Consider the following 20919-nt stretch of genomic DNA (forward strand, 5'->3'; position numbering starts at 1 on the left):
CACAACTGCCTGTGGCAACAAATTCCACAGATTTACCTCCCTTTGGCTGAAGAAAATCATACACATCTCTATTCCAAGCAGATGCCCTTTAATCCTGAAGTTGTGCCCTCTTATCCTAGTCTCTCCCATCATGGGAAACAACCTTTCAACATCTACTCCATGCCTTTCAATATTTAAAATGTTTCAATAAGATTCTCCTGAATTCCAATGATTACAGGTCAAGAGCTATCAAACACTTCTCATACGATCATACTTTCATTCCTGGAAGCATCCTAGATTATTCTTCATGTCAAAGAAAAAGATGGTTCTTTACTCAGCCCATTTCTCTTCAAAATAAGAGCTAGCCATAAGAAGATTTCTTGGTAATGTTTGAGAAGATGGATTGGTAATGCAATCCTTGAAAATCTGCAGTACCAGCAGTGTCCCTCGCTGATTAAGATGCTCCAAGCACTGCACGCAGAAGGTTCGGTCAGCTGGCAGGGCATCCTTCATGTGCCTCACCAGAAGCCATGTCACTGGACACTGGAGATCTTAAAAAGTTGCATCACTTCATTTCTGTCATTTTTCAGGTTTTGTGTGAAACAAGTCAGAAATTTATTGTCACAAAATTCATTGTTTTGCTGCAGCATCCGTGCAATCATTTCTACAAACCTCCTTACAAAATAAATAAATAAATAGTGCGAGAAAAAGACAAAGTCTATGGTTAGGGCAGGGGTGAAGAAGCTGCCCTTGTGCTGCTCGTCTTCGGGTACCTGCACCGATGATAGCAGAATGGAGTGGGTGGTGAAGACACCAATTTCCGTAAGAGTCCTTGATGGCGTGGAGTCTGGTGCCGACGAGGCCGCAGGCCAAGTTAATGAGAGCTGGCATGCTCTCCACGGGCCCACCTGCAGAATTTTCGGGAGTCTTCGCAAGCGCAGTGGTTTGAAATGCGATGCGCTTGTCCAAAAGAAGCGACGGATCCCGGAGGATGACAGGGAGCCGAGCCGGAAATCCCGTTCCTTTCCCCGATGTTGTCATTTCCGTTCCCCAGTTGAGCGGAAGGAGCCCGGCATGTGATTGACACGCTCGCTGGCCAATCCCCAGGCCCGGTTCCCGCACCGCTTTGGATGACTGCACCGGACATTTTTTTTTGGACCCAGGTTCAAAATGGCGCAGTTGAGTTACATTCGTGTGGTGGTGGAGAAAAAGGACAGCGGCGAGCCCTCAGCTCCCCCGCCCGAGCTCCTCAAGGTGAACCCGCCTCCCCACGCCTCAGCCGAGCACCAGAAATCGGCGGCGAAGAAGAGGAAGACGCAACCCTGGGCCGAAGGTGACCACCAGCCCGCGGTGGAAGTGCGTGGCGCCAACCCGCCGAGCGGCTGGACGCCGCCGCCGCGCAAGGGGAGCGAAGAGAAGGGCAGCGGCCACGCCGGCAAGCGGTGCCCGCAGCTGGGGGTGAGCTCCAAATACGCGCTCCCCGGCCCCCTTCCTCCCCTCTACAGCTCGGTGACCTCTTCGCTCTACCTCCACTCCGAATCCAGCAAACCAGCCAAAGAAAAGTACAACAGCAGCAAGGAGAAGGAGAAGAAACGCAGGGCCAAGAAAGAGAACGGCGACGTCAAATTGCTCCGCAAAGGTACCTTTTCATTAAATCTAAAACCTACCGCCACGGAGGTTAATCGCCTGGGAGAACGCATTCGCCGCACAGGGTGTTTCCTTTTCATAGTGTTGACACCTGAATGGAGCAACTGTTTCCATGAGGAATTTTTTTTTGGCGCCTGGTCGATCTGCAAAATCGACCCCCCCCCCCCCCCCACACGTCGCCTCGGATGTCATGGTCTTGCTACAGAGGATACAGAACTCCCCATGAGATAGGAGCAAAGCACGAAAGTCTTCAGGCACCGTGATTGAAAACACAACGCTGGAAAAACTCAGCGGGCCAAACGGTGCACTCTTTGCCCGAAACGTTGATGATCCATCCATGAATACTGTGTGTCCACCAGCTGTGTTCCTCCAGCATTGTGTTTTCTCAGTTAAAAATGGGGACATCTGATGTCATCAAGTTGGTATTTTGCACAAAATTTGTTGTTAAATGGTGGATGAAAGCTATTGGCCACTGGTTCAATTGAATTCCATTTAATTGATGGTTTACCACTTGTCTCGATATTAAATTACGATCTCTGATCCTCTTTACACAGAGTAAGTCGGCAAGGCCAATCTGCAAAAGTGTCATTATGGAAGTGTGTGTTACACTTTGCCGACATTCTACTGCTTCATAATTAGTTTTGAAAATGTGGTGAATAGCAGGTGTCTGAACTTCAAGGTATCCTCAGTTCTCTGGTTGTCAGACTTGACAACCGTGCGATTCGGCGACATTTGGAGGAAAACTTGCGAGTCAGAGTATTTCTGTATGTTGCTGTGGTATCGTGGAAAATAGCTGCAGGAGTAGATCGTTCACCCTTCAGGCCACACCAGCATTCAATATGATTGAATCAGTAGCCTGTTTCTGGTTTATCTCCATACCCCAGATGAGGCCAAAATATTCCAGAATAATACTTTTCAGCTAGCCCCTAGACTGTGCCATCACTATCCATAGGTAATGCTGTGCCCCATAAACATGATCCATTCTGAAGAGGAGTTATGGTATATATATATACACACCTTCCTAATAAATAGATTTAGCTTTTAGCTATCAGAGCCACATTCAACTAATTTTTGAATGTATCTAATGAACTGGCCTCAACAAGTTTTTGTAGTAGGAACTTCCACAAGTTCACAACTCTGTGAAGTTTCTCCTCAACAGTGCAATGGATGGTTAAGAAAACAAACATTATGTTGCCCAATGTATCTAGAGGATTTGAGTATGTACAAAGATGTCATTACAATTATGTAAGGCCTTGTTAAAACTAACCAATTTTGGAATTCTTATCTAAAAAGGATATAGTTGATATAGAGGGAAGCGTCTGTACTAGTTGGTATAGAGGGAACACGACAGATTCACCAGATGGTTTCCTGGACTATCAAGTCTGTCATAAAAGAAAAAAATGATTTGGGTAGAAGTCCAAGAGATGATGGCATTGAAATAGGCCATTAAATTCTTGAGTGTTCAACAATCTGTTGATTAGGAAGTTGTGTATATATACCACAACTCCTCTTCAGAGTGGATCATGTTTATGGGGCACAGCATTACCTATGGATAGTGATGGCACAGTCCAGGGGCTAGCTGAAAAGTATTATTCTGGAATATTTTGGCCTCATCTGGTAGAGCTCTCCCAATTTTTGCCACATCCCTGAATGTTGGTGAGGACAACTTGCAGGTTGAATAGGTTGTGTGACACTTGTGTGGGATAACGATTGATGCAAGGCTTTTTGTCTGAAAGTAAAACATAAGACTGAAAATCTGAAATGTGAAAAGGGGACTGATAAATTTCAGATAATTTTTTATTGAAACTGAAAAAAGTGAAAGCAAATGTAAAGGTTTGATGAGAGACCGAACAAACTGCATAAAGGCAGATAGCAAGAGTAAGTATTTGATTGAAGGGATAGTGGTGTAAAGTAAAAGGGTGACAGTAACAAGAGTTGCAATATCCACCCTTTCATTCTTTCTCACCCTTCAAGATTTCAGCACTTTTCAAGTAAAACTGATTTACTTGTGCAACTTTGACTTTGAGAGAAACCATTTTCTCAGCCTGTTGTCCGCATACCATGAGTGGGGCACGGGTTTGTATAGTCTGCAGTGATGCAGCAAAGACAAATATTTCTGATGTGATAAATAAGTCATATGTAAATTTGATGACAAAAAAAAGCATGCATACGTACAGACACTATACATACCATCTTAAGTAATCCCTATGCCATAGGTGTTCTGTGATTAGTAAGGGATTACTTAAGGTGGTATGTGAATGGGGAAAAAAGGTTGAGAACCACTGCTCTAGACCCAATCGTTACTGAAATATTTGCTTGAGAAAAATTGTATTGACTGTGAAAGACCATCATCATCAACACAGACGCACCCCAAGGATGCGTGCGTTGCCCACTGCCCTACTCGTTATACACCCATAACTGTGTGGCCAGGCACAATTCCAATGCGATCTACAAGTTTGCCAATGACACCACAGTTGTCAGCAGAATCACAAATGGCAAAGAGGAAACATACAGGAGGGAAATCGTTCAATGGTGTAATGAAAACCACCTTGTGCTCAACATTATCAAAATCAAGATGATGATTTTGGACTTCAGGAGGAAGACAGGGGCTCAGTAGTGGAAAGGTTCAGAAACTTTCAAATTCATCTCCGAGGATCTGTCCTGGAGCCTCCACGTTGATGCAATCAGGAAGAAGGCTCTCCACTGGCTATACTTCCACAGGTGTACTGTGAAGAGCATTCTGGCTCCAACATTCAGGACAAGAATAACTCCAGACGGTTGTTAACTCAGCCTGCGACATCACAGGCACCAGACTTTGTAGATGTCCTCCATCGAGGATATCTACGTGAGGCGGTGTCTTAAAAAAGCAGTTGCTATCCTCAAAGACCCCCACTATTCAGGCCATGTCCTCTTCACTCTGCTACCGTCAGGGAAAAGGTCTAAGAGCCTAAAGATGAGCACTCAGCAGCACAAGGACAGCTTCTTCGCCACTGCCATCAGATTCCTGAATAATCAATGAACCAAAGGCGCTGCCTTACTTTTCATGCACTGTTACGGTTGTTGATGTTATTTTATAGTAACATTGAAAGGTGGTTATAATATGTATGTTTGCGCTGTCGCAAAACACCAAATTTCATGACTTGTTCATGACGATAAATTCTTATTCTAAATTGGCTTATTTGAAGTTTTGAAACCATACACATAACAAGTCAATTGGGTACAATTAAAACCGTGGTCTTCAAACTTTTTCTTTCCACTCATACAATTTTAAGTAATCCTGATGCCATAGATACTCTGGGATTAATAAGGTATGTGAGTGGAAAGAAAAGTTTGAAAATCACTGGGTTAGACTATTCACTGCTTGCAATTCCATTCTCACTTTAACCACTTTGTCTTTGGGAATAGGCACATTTCATTGAGGCTCAGCTGAGTTTTAGAAAAGCAGCTTGTACATTGACTAAGTAAGTTTCAAATAATACTTCTATTCCTATTAAATCTTGAACCTTGCTTTATGTGAAGTCTTTGAAAGTGGAGAGGGTGGTTTCTCTGGACTACGGTGCTCACACACATAATATGTACAGCACATAATAATCACTTGTATACATAAAATATACAAAATAAATATATAAAATGTCAGAATAATTTATTTGCTTTGTTTCGAAGAGATCCAAGGTTATAGGATACTGTTCCTCAATCCATAGACTGCAGAAAGAAACTATTTTTCAGCCTGGCCATCATGATTTTGATACTCCTGTACCACCTTCCTGATGTTAGTAGGTCAGAGACACTGATGGATGGTAGGGATCCTCAATAATTCTTAGAACCCAATTGAAGCAACACTCCCAATGAATCTTGTCAATAGAGGAAAAGAAGACCCCAATGATCTTCTTGGCAGTTTTAAAAATCCTCTGTATATACCACACAATGATGCTTTCCATATTACTAGAGATCTGAAAGTATGGATAACCTAGAATGGTGAAGGGTGGCATTTTGTTTCTTTCCTAAAGAATGCTGTTGAGCATAAACAAAGTGCTGGAAATATTTGGGAACTTGTATAGCCTCTGTGGAATGAGCAATCAGAACTGATGAAAGATCAACCTGAAACTTTCTGGTTGCTGCCATGACTTTGCTCCAGCATTTTCAGTTTATTTTGGACTTCAGTAGCTACAGTAATGTGCTTTGATGAATGGAGGAATTTTCTTTTCTTAAAATGAATCATTACTTTCATGGTTACCTTTACGGATACTGGCTTTATTCCTGAATTATTAATAAACTGAATTTTAATTTCCCTGTTGACAAGGGGAATTGGATTATGATTGTTAGTTTTCACTTTAAGGACTGCAGGTAAAGAAGAGGCTTGCTTGGCAAAGGCCCTCTCCCAATAATCATTAAACACTTTAAAGTGTGCATTTCTGGGTTGTTAGTTGAGATGTTGTTATCAATATGGTGATGCTGTGGACCAATACTTTCTTCCTCCTTCCATCATGATCTTTCCCCTGTGCCACACCGTGCATCTTTTGATGTCTGTCAATAACAAAACATGCAGACTTTTGATGTTGCATAATTTTTTAGTTCATGAAGTAAATTCACTGCTAGTGATCTTTGATAGCTCATTGTAGAAGAAAAATGGTGGGTAAAATACTCACAAGAAAACCACCAAACTGATTTGGTTAATTCAATAAAAATACAAGATAGAGTGCCTTGAATCTTATAAGTAAGGCCATATGGGGCTGCAAATAATAGTGTTATCATCTAGTTCAACGACTGTTTATTGCCATAATTTTAGTGGATGATGCAATCACATGACAGGCTCTTTGCGATGTCCAAATGGTGAATGAAAGTACTTGTAATGTTTATTGTTTTGAGTAAAATTCACAACATGGAACAGCACAGCAACAGCTCTTTGTCCCACTGCGTCTGTGCCAACTGTGATGCCAATCTAAACTAATCGCATCTGCCTGTATGTTCTGTATACTCTCTCTTCCTTGCCTTTTCATGTGTCTGATAAATGTTGCTATCGAATCTGCTCAAACTGCCTCCATACATACCACTGTATGTATTGAAATTATGTTTTCTCCTGTAAACTTTTCCCTCTCTCATCTTAAGCCTAATTTGACATCCCAAATTAACTCTGTGTGGTGCTATCCTTGGGAAATGATTTTGTAATTGAGAAAGTGCTACTGCAAAACAAAGTTGCTTGAAGAAGTGTCACATAATTATACGAAGCTCAGAAATGTGGTAACTAATTTGCAGAGAATGTAGGTAGAATGGTCAAGTAGGGAGATATGTGGCAGTTGAAATTTAAAGCAGAGATGGGCAGTTTGAAGATTAAATAGTAAAATGCAAGTTAGTATGCAGGAATGGGGAAAAAACCAAAGGATTTGCATAGACACTCAAAGTCAGAGTTGTGTAGAGCATGGAACAGGCATTCAGTCCATTCATCAATGCTGACAAACTTGGCATGCTTCATTAATCCCATTTTCCTGCATTTGGTCCATATTTTCTTTAAACCCGTCCTATTATATCTGTTGAAATCTCTTTTGAATGTCAAAGTTGTGCCACCTTTTATATGTTTGAGGTAGGAATGATTTGCTGAACTTTGTAACTTTTGGGTCCAGAGATGGGTGGAAGTTTATTGGCATTGGTCAGAGATTTGCATAGCTCCACTAGAGATTTATGGTAATTAAGGGCCAATTAAGATCATGATTGTAGAGAATTTGGGGTGATTCCAAGAGAAGATTATGGGGAGATTTTAATGGAAGTGTTCAGAATTCACAGAGAAAATACTGAGCTTGATTTCATTTGTGTGAAGGTTATAAACTCTCAGTGTACAGATGATATAGAATGAGATCTGGTCACTTTCTTTGGAAGCAGTGCTATGTAATGAACCAGAATGCACAATGCAGTTAGTCAAACGGAATAGTGATTTTTCAAAGGAAATTGAACATTGACATGGAAAGGAAACTGGATCTCTTTGTTCAAATTGTTCTCTACATTGGTACCCTGCTTAGCACAACCCTGCAGAACCCTGATTTGCTATGGAGCACTTGTTCCTGGAATTGTATACCTCCCTGTACTTTGAAAAAGCTAACGCTCAGATTGTCTACTTGCTTTTGCTCAAACAGGAATGTTTGGACCATATCCTTCTAAACCTTTCCAAAACCTGACATATACCAACTCATCTTTCCTGATCTGAGCCTTAAAATCCCTCATCAGTCACTAATTCATCATTCTGCCTGTCTTACCCTTCACTCTAAAAGGAACATGCTGGCCCTGGACTCTCTGCCTCACTATTCGCCAGACATCCCTTTGCCTGCCTCTCTCAGTGAACCTCTGCAAGTTGCTACCAATGTCTTCATAATTACCTTCCTACAATTGAGGTCTTTATCAGTACTATATTTGACCATAGCCATTTTGAAACTAATTTAATTATGGTCACTGGTCCTATAATGCTTCTTCCACTGACACTTCAGTACCTCCTTGCCTCATTCCCTGATGAAAGGTCTGGTGCTGCCCCCTCTCTCGTAGGGCCATGCTTGGGAAAACTTTTGTCTGAGTTAAATTCCATATGCCAATTCATTCCCAATTTCCCAGTTCGAGATCCTGTTGTAATCTAGGCCAACCTTCTTTACTATTATGTCACTGTCATTTGTAAACTTGGTAACCATGCTAACTGCATAGTCATCTCTATTAACGACTTGGATGACAATCAACTCCGATCCTTGTGGCACACCACTGGTCACAAGCCCTCTGATCTGAGAAACAGTGAGATCACTCTAGCTGTTTCAATGCTGCAGGTGTGCCAGCAGAGGACTGCGCTCTTGATCAAATTACTGAACAGTGAGGCATCTCAGAATCTACTGTTAGATTGATCCTTTTTAGTACTTCTAAAATGCAGGAATTCTTATTTCTGGGAACATAGGGCGAAATTAAATAATGTGCAGAAACATTGAACCAAACAAGGTTCAATTTTTTTGTTAATACAACTGGTTCATTCTGGTTCTGAAATATTCTCTGCTGCATTAACAGGATTCAGCTATATGGATTGAGTAAGCAAAATATTATTGGGGCAGAAAGAGGTGTGAGTGGAGGCTGAGGAATAACCTGGGATGTGTCTTTGAAGATTAGAAAATTTGATCAAATATTGATCTTATTTTTTCACTTGAGGCTGCTTAAATTTAGAGGTAATGAATATAAAGTATCCATTGTCCAGTAAGGAATTAAGAGAAACTTGTTTATTCAAAGAGTGGAAAGAATGTGGAACGTTGGCACAAACACTGGTTGAGCCAAATGCTGTCGAGGGAGTGAGTTTAACGCAAAGACATGTAAGCATGTAAAGGAGAAAAATATAAATGGACGAGTTGATCAAAGTTAAATGAAAAATTTTGGGAGTAAGTTTGTGTGATTCTGGTTGAGGCAAATTTCTTTTCTGTTGACTCAGTATATTTTACATAACCCATTATTGGCAAGTGTGGTAGTATAAAGATAAATTATATTTTTTTAAAAGTTCATGGTTACAAAAACTTGCCATGTATTCCTTAATGTAGATGTTCAGTTTTATTTTACTGAAGTTTAAGATAATATGGGATGCAATAGGATAGAGATGGAAGGGAACAATTTGCTCTGGTAGAAACTGGATTGTAATGATGAGTGTAAATATTAATCTTTACATAAAGTACGCAGTAAAACTCCAATCGAAAATCTTGATTGTTTGTTATCTGGTTCACCAAGTAATGTATGTCGTGCTTCCTTCCTTCTCACTGTCGTCCACTTAAAATGGGTTCAATGGAAAATCATGATAAAAATTTTTTTAGAGTTAATTCAAAAACTTGGAATAGTGTCCAGAGGTCTGGGAATTTTGACAGTCCCATGCTCCCAGAGATTTGAGCATGCTGGATTATCAGGGTTTCACTGTGACAAAAATCTAGAATTTTCCATTTGAAAAGACTAGTGTCTTAGTCAATTGAATTGTTTGAAATTGAGAAAAGGTCGTCAAATTGAATAGGATTGAGATGTATGATAATGAGTTCAGAGTCATGTACAATGTACATATACACTGAAATTCAAGCAGGTACTTGGTTTAAAGAACAGAAATACTATCATATAGATTAAATTCACAAGGATAGATAGATGATATTCAGTATTGTTGTGTTCGAGTAGTTTATTATTAGTATAGTAAAAGTAGATTCAAGAGCCTGATAGCTGTTGCAGAAAAACTGTTCTTGAACCTAGAGGTGCTGGTTTTCATGCTTCTACTCAAAGGTAACAAAGTCGAGAGGTTGTGACCTGAGTGATGGGGGTCCTTTATGGATGTTGACTGCTTTGAGGCAACACCTCACATTAATTTCTCCAGTGAATGGGAGGTTGGAGCCTGAGATGGACTTAACAATGCTTGCTGTATTTCTTGGCATTTGAATTTCCAAACCACGCTGTGATGCAGCCGGTCAATATACTTTCCGTGTTGCTCCTGTAGAAGTTTGACAATATTGGACAACATGCCAAATTTCGTCAGCCATCTGCGCAAGTTAAAGTTTTGGTGTGCCTTCTTGATTGCTGGCTCCAGGAGACGTCTTCAGATACATGGACTATATGTAAGTAAATGATCTTTTTAAGTCCTGGAGAAAGGAGTTGAATGGCATCTTCTAGTTTTCCCCGGCAACGTTATGAAAGAGGTTTGCAAAAACGCCGTTTATAATACAATCACTGTTTGATTTTCCTTTGATTCTTGGATCTTTGGAAAATATGGTATTTTGACAACTACTCTGATGCCCTGTCATGGTTCTAGCACATAATTAACTTGGATTAGGAATAACATGCAAGCACTTGTACTATGCCTCCATTCTATATAAATATTGCTACGTTTTGTGTTTGCTATGGCATCTTGTGTCAATGCTTGCAAAGATAAAATGCCTTTGGCTTTTACTTTTTATATTTGACAATATAGGAGGATAAGCAAGAAAAAAAAAGGGCAATACTTGGTTACCTGTTCTGAACAACCAGGGTTATTGGTTCTTCTGCAAGTTTTTGTCATAAGGAAAATATTAGCCAATGTTTATTGTTTCCCTGGGGCATTGGTAAGTTATCGGTTTTACTTTAAGTTCATTTGAAATAGAATTGATATCACAAGTAAAGAGAAATGTATCCATAATTGGCATATACCGCAGTAACTAGCAGAGTTGAAATTTTGCCTGTTCTATCACCAAGATAGGAATTTGTTCATTTGTGACAGATATGTGCTACTTCCAAGTTGGACCTTGTAAGCATTTAATTGAGTGCTGATTTGTTTACATTATTTCTAATTCATGAGCCAAGGCCAGGATAAGCACCATTGAAGTATTTTTTTCACTGTTTTGTGCATGCAAATCCTAAAACTCAATTTTTGTCCATAATTTGCACTTGTTTTCAGATATTTTGAATGAGGATGTCTGGTTATAAATACGTGTGTCATTTTGCTTTTAAAATATGATTTGATAAGTCCCATGCATTTGTACTGCACTTCCTTGGCTCAGAATGAAGTTAAGGGGGTTTTCCTGAATGACTGATTTGAAGTTATCGGGTTATAGGGCGGTGCGGTTAGCACAATGCCATTACAGCGCCTGTAATCAGGACTGGAGTTTGAATCCCGCGCTCTCTGTCAGGGCATTCTCCCCATGTCTCCCACCATTCAAAACATATTGGGTCAAATGGGTGTATTTAGACAGCACATGCTCATGAGCGGAAATGGCCTGTTACTAAGCTCTATGTCTAAATTTAAAATTTTTAAAAAAATCAAATTTAATTTTAGTTCCTTGACAAACCTATTGGATTTTTTTTTAAGAAGTGTCAAGCATGCTAGATAAAGGAAACACAGTGGATGTTGTGTGTTTGGATTTTCAGAAGGCCTTTGATAAGATGCTGCACATTAGGCTTCTTCACAAGATGAGAGCCCATGGTATATCAACATACTAGCGTGATTGGCGGGAAAGAGTCGGTATACAAGATCATTTTCTGGTTGGCTGCCGGTTACTGGAGGTAAAAACAGAAATGCTGTCAGAACTCAGCCAATCTTGCATCATCCATAGTGGTGCTCGTGGTTTTCCGCAGGGGTCGGTCCTCTTTGTATTCTATATCAATAATCTGGATTATGGAAAGAACAGCTTTGCAGCTAAGTTTACGAAGGTCCCATAGGCAGGATAGGTGACTAGAGAAGGGAGGGCACAGCAGCAAACAGAGGGAGGAGGGATGGTTTTGTGAATAGAGAGGGAAGGGAGTGGAGAAGGGAAGAGAGGGAGAATGGAGAGAGGTTAGCAGGAACCAGAGCAGTCGATGTTAATGCAGTTGGAGTGTGCCCAGAAGGAAAATCGAGTGCTATTCCTCCAATTTATGGATGGCTTTATTCACATTGCAAGTGAAATTAAATGTGAGTACCATTTGACCAGGAATGTACTTTGTGGAACTATTAATCTTAAATAGTATTATAAAGATATGAATGGAATTTCATAGAGACCGGCTCAAATTGGCTGAGATATGTGCTACTTCCAAGTTGGACCTTGTAAGCATTTAATTGCAAAATCCAATTCTACTATTTATTGCTGTAGATCTGATGCCACAATATAAAATACTGTATTTGATGGCATAAAAGACCCAAATTTTTTTTTTAAAAGGCTCAAAAATATCCCCCCCAGGTCCTGCATGTGAAGTTGAAATTGGGGTGATAATGGTGAGTAACGCATTGTTGCTGAATGGTTCACTAGCATCGCCGCTATTTATCGTTGGAAGCTGGTGGCCGGATGTTTGGGGGGGTTGGGGGGAGGCTCAGGGCAGTGGGACCAGCACAGGGAGTGTCAGCGGGCCACTGGGAGAACGCAGGGCAATGGGACCAGTGAGGGGACCCACAACGGCAGTTTGTTTTTATAAAATATTTTCTGCTATAGCTAAACTGCTTTTGTTTTCTCTTGTAAATCACAGCAGTCCTATTATTAAAAAAATGTTTTCTGTGGTCCTAGTTGCATGTTTTGTTCATAGTTTTTTCTGCTTTACTGTAGTCACGCATTTTAATAACATTGAATGCTTATCCGTAAATACACAAAAAAATTTAATATTGCCTGCTGTAATAAGGGAGGACGGTCTTGTATGCCAATGGGTTTTGCATGCTATCAAATACTGTAGGTGTCATCCAGTATATTCTAGTTCTTTTATTTTGGAATAATGCTTTAAAACCTTCTGCTCTTAGTTATTTTGATGTTTGATTTACACTGAGCAGAAAAGTTCTTGTTTTATTGTGAGTCATTCAGTGACCTGACTTGTAGCAAATGAAGGAGTTTGGATGTTTGCCACTGTTGTAAAAAGAAAATGACAACTGTTTTGCCTTCAAGAGAGCTCCCTTAATCAGTAATGTGATAATAATGTCTATTATTTTATTCTCAGGATGGTCAATTATGAGCCAGCTTGTATTGGGAGTAACTCACCTCATTAGAAAAGTGTCATAGAATCTTTTGTGTCTATCTGAGAATACCTTCTCTCAAATATGGCACCTTTAAAAGAGCAGTACTCTCCTCTATATTGCATCTCCTGAGTCCAGCATTAAATGTCAGGATTGACTTTTGTGTATATTCAAGTCTGAATAGTGAAACAAATTTGCATTCTTCTGGTTCAGGGGTAAAACTGACAACCAAGGCTTCTAATTGAATGAAGTCACCACGCATAATATAAATTATGCATTTAATCAAGAAAGTGAGATTATTACAATGAGTTAAATGCTTAGCATTGCTTTAGTGTTACTAATCATTGCTGTATTGGATGGTTTATATTGCACATGAACAAAATATTTCCTCATTCAAGCACAAGTTCTCCATTTTTCAATCTTTACCAATTTTTTTTTTTGTTGGGGGATAGAGTTTCACACATCATACCTTTGTCATTTTACAATCCAGAAGAAGTGTTTTAATGCTGCAGCCCTCTGAAGTACTTCACTTTGCACAGTTGAGGTATTAAAAGAATAAAAAGCATTATATTATTTGCCAAGTAAGGACAGTTGATCAAGTGGTCAGTAATGGGTGGTGGTGCAGATGGGTAGGGGCACTGGTCATCACCTACATGTGTCAGAAATAGTATGGCAATCATGGAATGTGATTTTTCTGTTTTTATAACGGAATTGAATTGCAAACATTGTTTGTAAATGCTAAGTTAACCTGTTATTATTTTCTTTCACATTGACATTTTTAAACTAATGATTTAAAAACTCATAGAACCATGGCATTGGTGATAAATAAATAGGGGTGAGTTTCTCATTACAGTTGCCTCTGATGTTAAGTGAATGCTTTGTGCATAATTGCTGTGGAGAATATAGTCTCAGACCACTCCTGTACATTTCCTTATGGCTTGGCACAAAAGCATTGGCAGTGCCTTGTACACTGGTTGATTCCAAATACGATGAAGAAAAGTCGAAGTAAAAACAAACCTAAAATTAAATTTAGATTTCTTGGAATTATTCACTCTATAATCCTTATTTAAAATTGAGTATCTGTAAGGAAATGGGTAAAATAAGTTGTCCTTTATGAATCAAATTTTACATTGATTGCATTCTCAAAGAACCATTTAAGTTAGCATTACACATTTTTTTTTAAGCTATAGATGTTTTCTGTTTCATTCGCTTCCAGGTAATGGTGAAAAAAGAAAGCTGAGCACAGAAGAATTTCAGTTTAAAAAGATAAAGAAGAAAAAGAAAAAGAAACACAAGGAAAGTGAAAAAAGAAAACAGGCCAAAATGTGCAGCAAATCCATTCAAACAGTTTGTTCAGAGCTAATGTCAGAAATCAAAGAACAACAGTTAACTTCATTCCAAGATGGAAAAAAACTAACTATTCTGTACCCAAATGATGGACTGCCTGAATGTCCATTAGTAGAAAGTGGTCACCTTTTGCCTAATATCTGCAGCAATTCCAGTGTGGAGAACAAAGATTCAAGACTAAATCTGTTGGAATTCAAAAGGTTTATCCACATAGAAGAGCAGCCTAATGGAGGTGGTTCAGTGGTGCATGCCTACATGGATGAGCTCTCTTCACTATCTCCTGTGGAGCTGGAGAGATTTTCAGAGGAATTTGTGAATCTTTCATTTAGTGAGAATAATTCTGCAGCCTATTATGTTATGGGTATTGTTCATGGAGCTGCTGCGTACCTGCCTGATTTCCTTGAGTACTTTGCCTATAGTTTTCCAAGTGCACCAGTGAAGATGGAGATATTGGGAAAGAAGGATATAGAGACAACCACCATTTCAAACTTCAATGCTCAGGTAGGATGCATGGGCGTGTGATTTAAAATTTAATGTACTTCATGGGACCTGAGGAATTATTGCCAGTATTTTCTGGAAGTTATAAGGGCTGTTTCAATAGCTTGGAGAGGGAGGGGAATCTACCTTGGATTTCTCTTTTTGTGCACAAATGCCCTGAATGGCCGGTCACGTGCGAAATGCCTCACCATCAAAAATAAAAACAAGAATTTCTATTTCAGTTCATTAGTTACACATGTTGTAAAGTGAACCTTTTCACCAGTAGTACTGATGATTGGTGAGGTTAATGAAATAAACATATCAGCCTGTTTTAGAGAGGTCAGCCAGATGTTTAGATCTCTGACTCTACTCTTCTATTTTTGATCTCTCTGGCTCCATCTTGGGAATAAGCTTGCCATAAACATAGACCAAAAATCTGAGGGCCATTTCAGTTTGTCTTGACTTTTGCCTCCTCTCACCTTGCTTCCTACAAGGTCACTGTTCCATTTCTCCCAGTTGTCTGTCATATTTATACTTTCACACAGTTTCCTTCTTCCTAAACCAGGGCTGCTCTTGTGTCCACTCCAAAAGTCTCCCTTTTCAGTCTCTTTCCACTCCTCTTCATAATTTACAATAGCGTCAACTGATTCTGCTAATGAATACAAATCCCTTCCCCTAATGGCATTTCAAAGCGATTACTCCGACTGCAATTCCCCAGTTTCTCCTGCATTCCCATGAATCTCAATCCCATCCTGCAGCATTTTGGACACTGGTTTCTTCACTTCTTCTTTTCCCATTATCCAGGATCCCAAACAGAGAGAAGCAGTGGTTCAAATACACTTCTTCAACTCTAGATATTCATAATATCATCTTAATATTGGGCTATTGCTTGGTGGAGCACCTGCATTCATTTCACAAGATTAACCCTGAACATTTGTGCTTCTTACTTTAATTTTCCATCCCATCCCAACTCTGACCAATCAGTCTGTTGCCTTCTGCATTCTTATGACTAAGCTCCACACACACTTGAGAGCAACATCTAATTTTCCATCTGGACATTTGAAAAGTAATTCTCCAGTTTTAGGAATCTTGGTCTCTTTCTTTCTCTGATCAGTTTTGATATCTGAGTTGATTTTCCTCCCTCTCCTATTAGTGTGGACTGGTAACAGTCCCGCTATGAGGAATATGCAGAATTGGCAAATAAGCACAAGCTGCGTCTAACTGCTGAATTATCACATTTGGACTTGCATGATCAGGGATATTCCTTTTGTTCTATGTATTTTGTAAAGCAAGATAGGGTATTAACTTTTACTGAACACTTCTTTAAATGAAATTGCTTTCGCTAAATACAGTGGAGTGAAAGAACTGGGAATTTGTAAAGTCTCCTTTTCATTTTGTAAACAAGTTTATTTCAAGTTTTTATTGTGATATATACAAATATTTACAGAAGGGAGCTTTTTAATGTTTTTGGTAGGAACTTAAAACCATTTGTCTGCATTGGCAGCAAAGTCAAGGGCACTGGGGGGGGGGGGGGGGGGGGGGGGAAACCCTTGACTTTGTCAAGCCTGATAACTTAAATAGCGCTTGAGAGGCTTCTGAAAACATGAAATTGAGACAGGATTGTTCTTGTGACCTCAAAAACCATGCTTTTTCATTGAATAAAATCATGGTTTGTCCTCGACTTCAAGTTGCTGGAATGCTTTAAATAACTGAGCATCAGTAATAATGGGGGGAAGAATTTCAAAAATTCCTGAGTAACTTCCTCTCGTTTCAGGTCAAAATTGCTGATCTCTAAACATTGGCTCTCCAGCAAGAAGAAACCGCCTCTTGGCATTTGCCGATATCAAAATCTTGTGCTTCTGTTACAACTCCTCCAATTTTGTAAATTCCATTAGTTCTATTAATATTCTAAGTCTGCAGACAGTACGATTATAGTAAAAACACACGAAATGCTGGAGGAACGCAGCCTGTCTTTTCAGAGTTAATGACGTGAAAAGACTGGCTGTGTTCCTCCAGCATTTCGGTGTGTTTTTACTATCAACATTCCACCATGCTTGCAAGTCACCTTTAATAATAAATTTTTTGATAAACTCGGTAAGTTTTAAAAAACCTGGTAAATTTCAAGTGGATGCAGAAAGACAGAATCCGGTGAGCCAGATGCCAGGCTTTCTGGATTTCCAAATAGTCCGATAGGTGGTTATGGGGGGGCTTTAATATTATTCTGAATTTCAGGGGCCAAGACAATGACCTGTTGATATCGCCACAATCTATTGCTCAATAGTGATGAACTATGGAATGCAAGTAAAATTCTTATCATTCAAACCATATATCAGCAACATTTTCACATTTTCAATAGCCCCTTTTCCACTGGTACCCTGTCCTACAAATTAACTTGAAATTTACTGGGACAGGGTGCCAGTGGAAAAAGTGTCTGAAGGCTGGCGTCAAATGATGTCATTTTACACTGGGATTAACTGCCTCTACCCCTACTCGTATCCCTGCCATTTGCTGACGGTGGCGTGCTGATAAAACCTGTGGAAAAGGGAAAGCAGAAAGTCACCTGTTTCCATATGAAGGTAGAACATTCCAGTCCCTGGGGATGAGTGTGTTCAGTGGAAAAGCGATTAGTGTCCCAGTTAAATGTGGCCCAATGGAAAAGGCACAAAGGATTTCCTATCGTGGAACACTACACAGCCAATTAAATGAGATGCAGTGGAAAAGGGACTAATAACTAGCCTCTTTGCAATGATGAAAGCAGCTGTTTTCCTTCCCTACCAAGGTGAAGAAATTAAACCTGTCTGCGACCTTCTAATTGTGGATTAATTTGGCAGAAAGGTTGTCTTAAGATTAATTTATATACATTTAAAATATTCAGTTGGTTTTGGAATTATGTAAAGATAAATGAAAAATGACTGGAGCAAAAGAAATGTAAAGGTGTAAAACAGTTTCAATATTTGTAGAATGTAGTTTTATTGCTTATAACAATATGGTTGTAATTATGTTGTTTTTTTTTGTATACATTCTTGTCTAGCTGTCGTCTATAGAACTTGTTGCCAAACAGTTACTATTTTAATTTGACCTTGTCATTAAGGAAGATTCCATAATTTAGAGTTGCCTGCTATTCAATAGAAATGTCATTTTGCATTCAGCTTTATTCATCGTGGCATGTGGATCAATTTCCAGCAAAGAATAGACCCGAAAGAGATGAGTCTGCTTAATTATAGTAACATTATCACTGTCACAGCTGTATCTAATCACAGATTAGCTGACGCTGGTCAAATATAAACACATTTATAAAAATAAATTCTCAAATCAATTATAATACTGTATTAAAATCTTCATCTGATGCACCTACCTATAAATGTCATACACTTCTTGCCATGCCTTGATTAGCTTGTCATTAAAAATTAGGTGAAATTGTTGAAAACTGCTTACCAGCTCCAAAAGAAAATAAATGATGCCAATTAATTTGTTGCAAAACAAGTTGTGAAAGAAAGCAGAAAATCTTTTTTCCTAATATCAATCTGACAAACAAGAGTTAGAGGGCTTCTAAAAAGTAAGCCAACATGATATTAATTCCAGACTGAGATCAATTTCAAATTGGAGGAACAACACCTTGTATTCTGTCTAGACACCCTCTCACTGGATGCCATTAACAGTGAATTCTGGTTTCTGTTAGAAAACCCCCCCCCCCCCCCCCGATCTTCTTTCTTTTTTGTCCACGTTCCTAACTAACCGATCCTCATTAGTCATAACGCAGGAACAGTAATGGAAGATTCACCAGGCAGTGGTAAATTCAAAATAATAGTTTTTATTAAACTATCAATCTTCTAACAGTTCTCACTTAACTCAATTTAAACCCCACTATGCGTGAATATAATCGTCTAAGTGTGTGTGTGTGTGTGTGTGTGTGTGTATTAAAGTCCAAATTATTTCAGTTTAAACTTGAGTCTGAAAAGTTAGTTTTAAGGCCCAGTATTTTAAAATCATGTTGAACTTGAAGGTCTATTAAATTATAATTCAGAAGTGATTATGAAACATCAAGTTCTTTTAAATTGTTGCTTTCAGCAATAATGAAGTGTTTGTTAACACCGATTCAGTCCTTGTACTGTTCCAACTCGCAAATCTTATTGAGTTATTTTCCCAGGAAGAGACTTCTTCTAAAACACTCACACTGGTGATCTTCAACTCCCTTTTAGCTTAAGTGTTCTGAAGTTCCTTTCCTTTGAGGCTACACCCCTTTATCTTCAAAAGAGCAGCTGAGAAGTGGTCTCCCTTCTGAAATCCACTTATTTCCATAGTCCGCTTTTGTTCAGGGTCACACAAGAGCATCTATTCTGGTTACTGTAATTCAACCCTTTGCTTCACAAAGGTCTAACACTGGTGTGTCCCACAACTGACTCTCCTATCCTGGCTACTCAAATATAGTACAGGCCAGTATCTCCTTCTCTTTCTAGAGATTACTGTTTTACTCCTATGTGTGCCACAGGGTTTTCTTCTCAACCCCTCCAGTCTTCTTTATTCTGCCTCTCTTCCCATGTGTCCTGGCCTCATGTACCCTCAGTCTGTTTTATAAAACCTCTCCTATTCCAACATTTGATTTTGCATTCTGGTACTTGTCACTCATCTGGATCTGGGGTTTGCAGCACTGCCAGCACAAGGCTGAATGTATCCGAAGGGCTGAATGTATCCGAAGGGCTGAATGTATCCGAAGGGCTGAATGTATCCGAAGGGCTGAATGTATCCGAAGGGCTGAATGTATCCGAAAGGCTGAATGTATCCGAAAGGCTGAATGTATCCGAAGGGCTGAATGTATCCGAAGGGCTGAATGTATCCGAAAGGCTGAATGTATCCGAAGGGCTGAATGTATCCGAAGGGCTGAATGTATCCGAAGGGCTGAATGTATCCGAAGGGCTGAATGTATCCGAAGGGCTGAATGTATCCGAAGGGCTGAATGTATCCGAAGGGCTGAATGTATCCAATACTGTTGCCTTAAAGCACACACCCACTGTGATCCATTTTAATTCCATTATTGGCTGTCTGCTATACTCGTCGTTTCCAAACTAGCATCTTCATAAGATAAGAGAAAGGAATGGAAGTAGGCCATTCGGCCCATCAAATTTTCTCTTGTTCTCAGTGTCATAGTGTTTGTCAAATGTGCTGTGGTATGTGTACCACTGTAATCAACCCTACTACAAAACCTAAGATATATAATTCTGTGTTAACTTCAAATATTATCAACACATTCATTACACCCCTCTTCCTCCCTTCACAGAGCCAAAAGCTACCCGCCCCCCCCCCCAATCAATTTTCTTATTTCCTCTCTCCTGTCATATCATATGCAATTGGCACCTTTTGTCTGTTGGTCTGTATTCCTCCTGTTCTTCCCTTTTTACCAACTTTTTAATAGAGGCTCCTTGCCTGTTTATTGGTCACACCTTGAAGAAAGGCTCAGGCCCGAAATTTGGGTAATATATCTTTTCCTTTTATGGATGCTGTGAGACCTGCTGAGTTCTAGCATTTCTGTTTTTTTTTTTTTGCTGACAAGTGAGGGCATTTGCAGATAAAGGAATGTCTGGATATCCGTGTTTCATCGATCACTTATTCCTCCAGAGACTACTGTTCCTTCTCAAAAAGTAATTGGTAGAAGTAGAACTAAAAACAACTTCGTGTGTTTATGAATTGGTGGCTGAAGAAAAACCCTTAAATTGCATGAGCTGTGAGTTTTCAATAGCATATTAGGTCACAGTCATTTCTGGCTCCAAAATAGAAAAAATGTGAATGGTTTGCTATTTCCATAGACAAATAGTTAAAATGACATTTGCTTTCTATTTTGTGTATTTTCTTATCTGTCTGTAGGCCATAAAATATTAGCTCAGTATTGTTTTTTTTAACTGCCAGGTTAGGAAACTGATAACTCTTCAATCATATTGGGGTAATTAGCCCTTGCTTAAAAGTGTTACTGGTGTCTAGGTGGCTGAGATTCCAACCAAAAATAATTATAATTGGGAAAATTGAAATCCAAACAGCAGATTACAAAATACTTG

The 20919-nt window shown here is 39.4% G+C and overlaps 1 protein-coding gene across 1 annotated transcript in view; it reads left to right on the plus strand.

Annotated features, from left to right (window-relative positions):
- The first annotated feature begins 1115 nt into the window (after positions 1–1115).
- Positions 1116–20919, plus strand: part of LOC138748485 (lysine-specific demethylase RSBN1L-like) — a 34553-nt gene continuing 14749 nt past the window's right edge. Inside the window, exons 1-2 of the mRNA XM_069908772.1 lie at positions 1116–1618; positions 14265–14896. Coding sequence (XP_069764873.1) covers positions 1150–1618; positions 14265–14896 — 1101 coding nt within the window. The 5' untranslated portion in view covers positions 1116–1149. The remainder of the gene's footprint in view (positions 1619–14264; positions 14897–20919) is intronic.

This window comes from Narcine bancroftii, chromosome 13, assembly GCF_036971445.1.
Source record: "Narcine bancroftii isolate sNarBan1 chromosome 13, sNarBan1.hap1, whole genome shotgun sequence".
In the NCBI taxonomy this organism is placed as follows: domain Eukaryota; kingdom Metazoa; phylum Chordata; class Chondrichthyes; order Torpediniformes; family Narcinidae; genus Narcine; species Narcine bancroftii.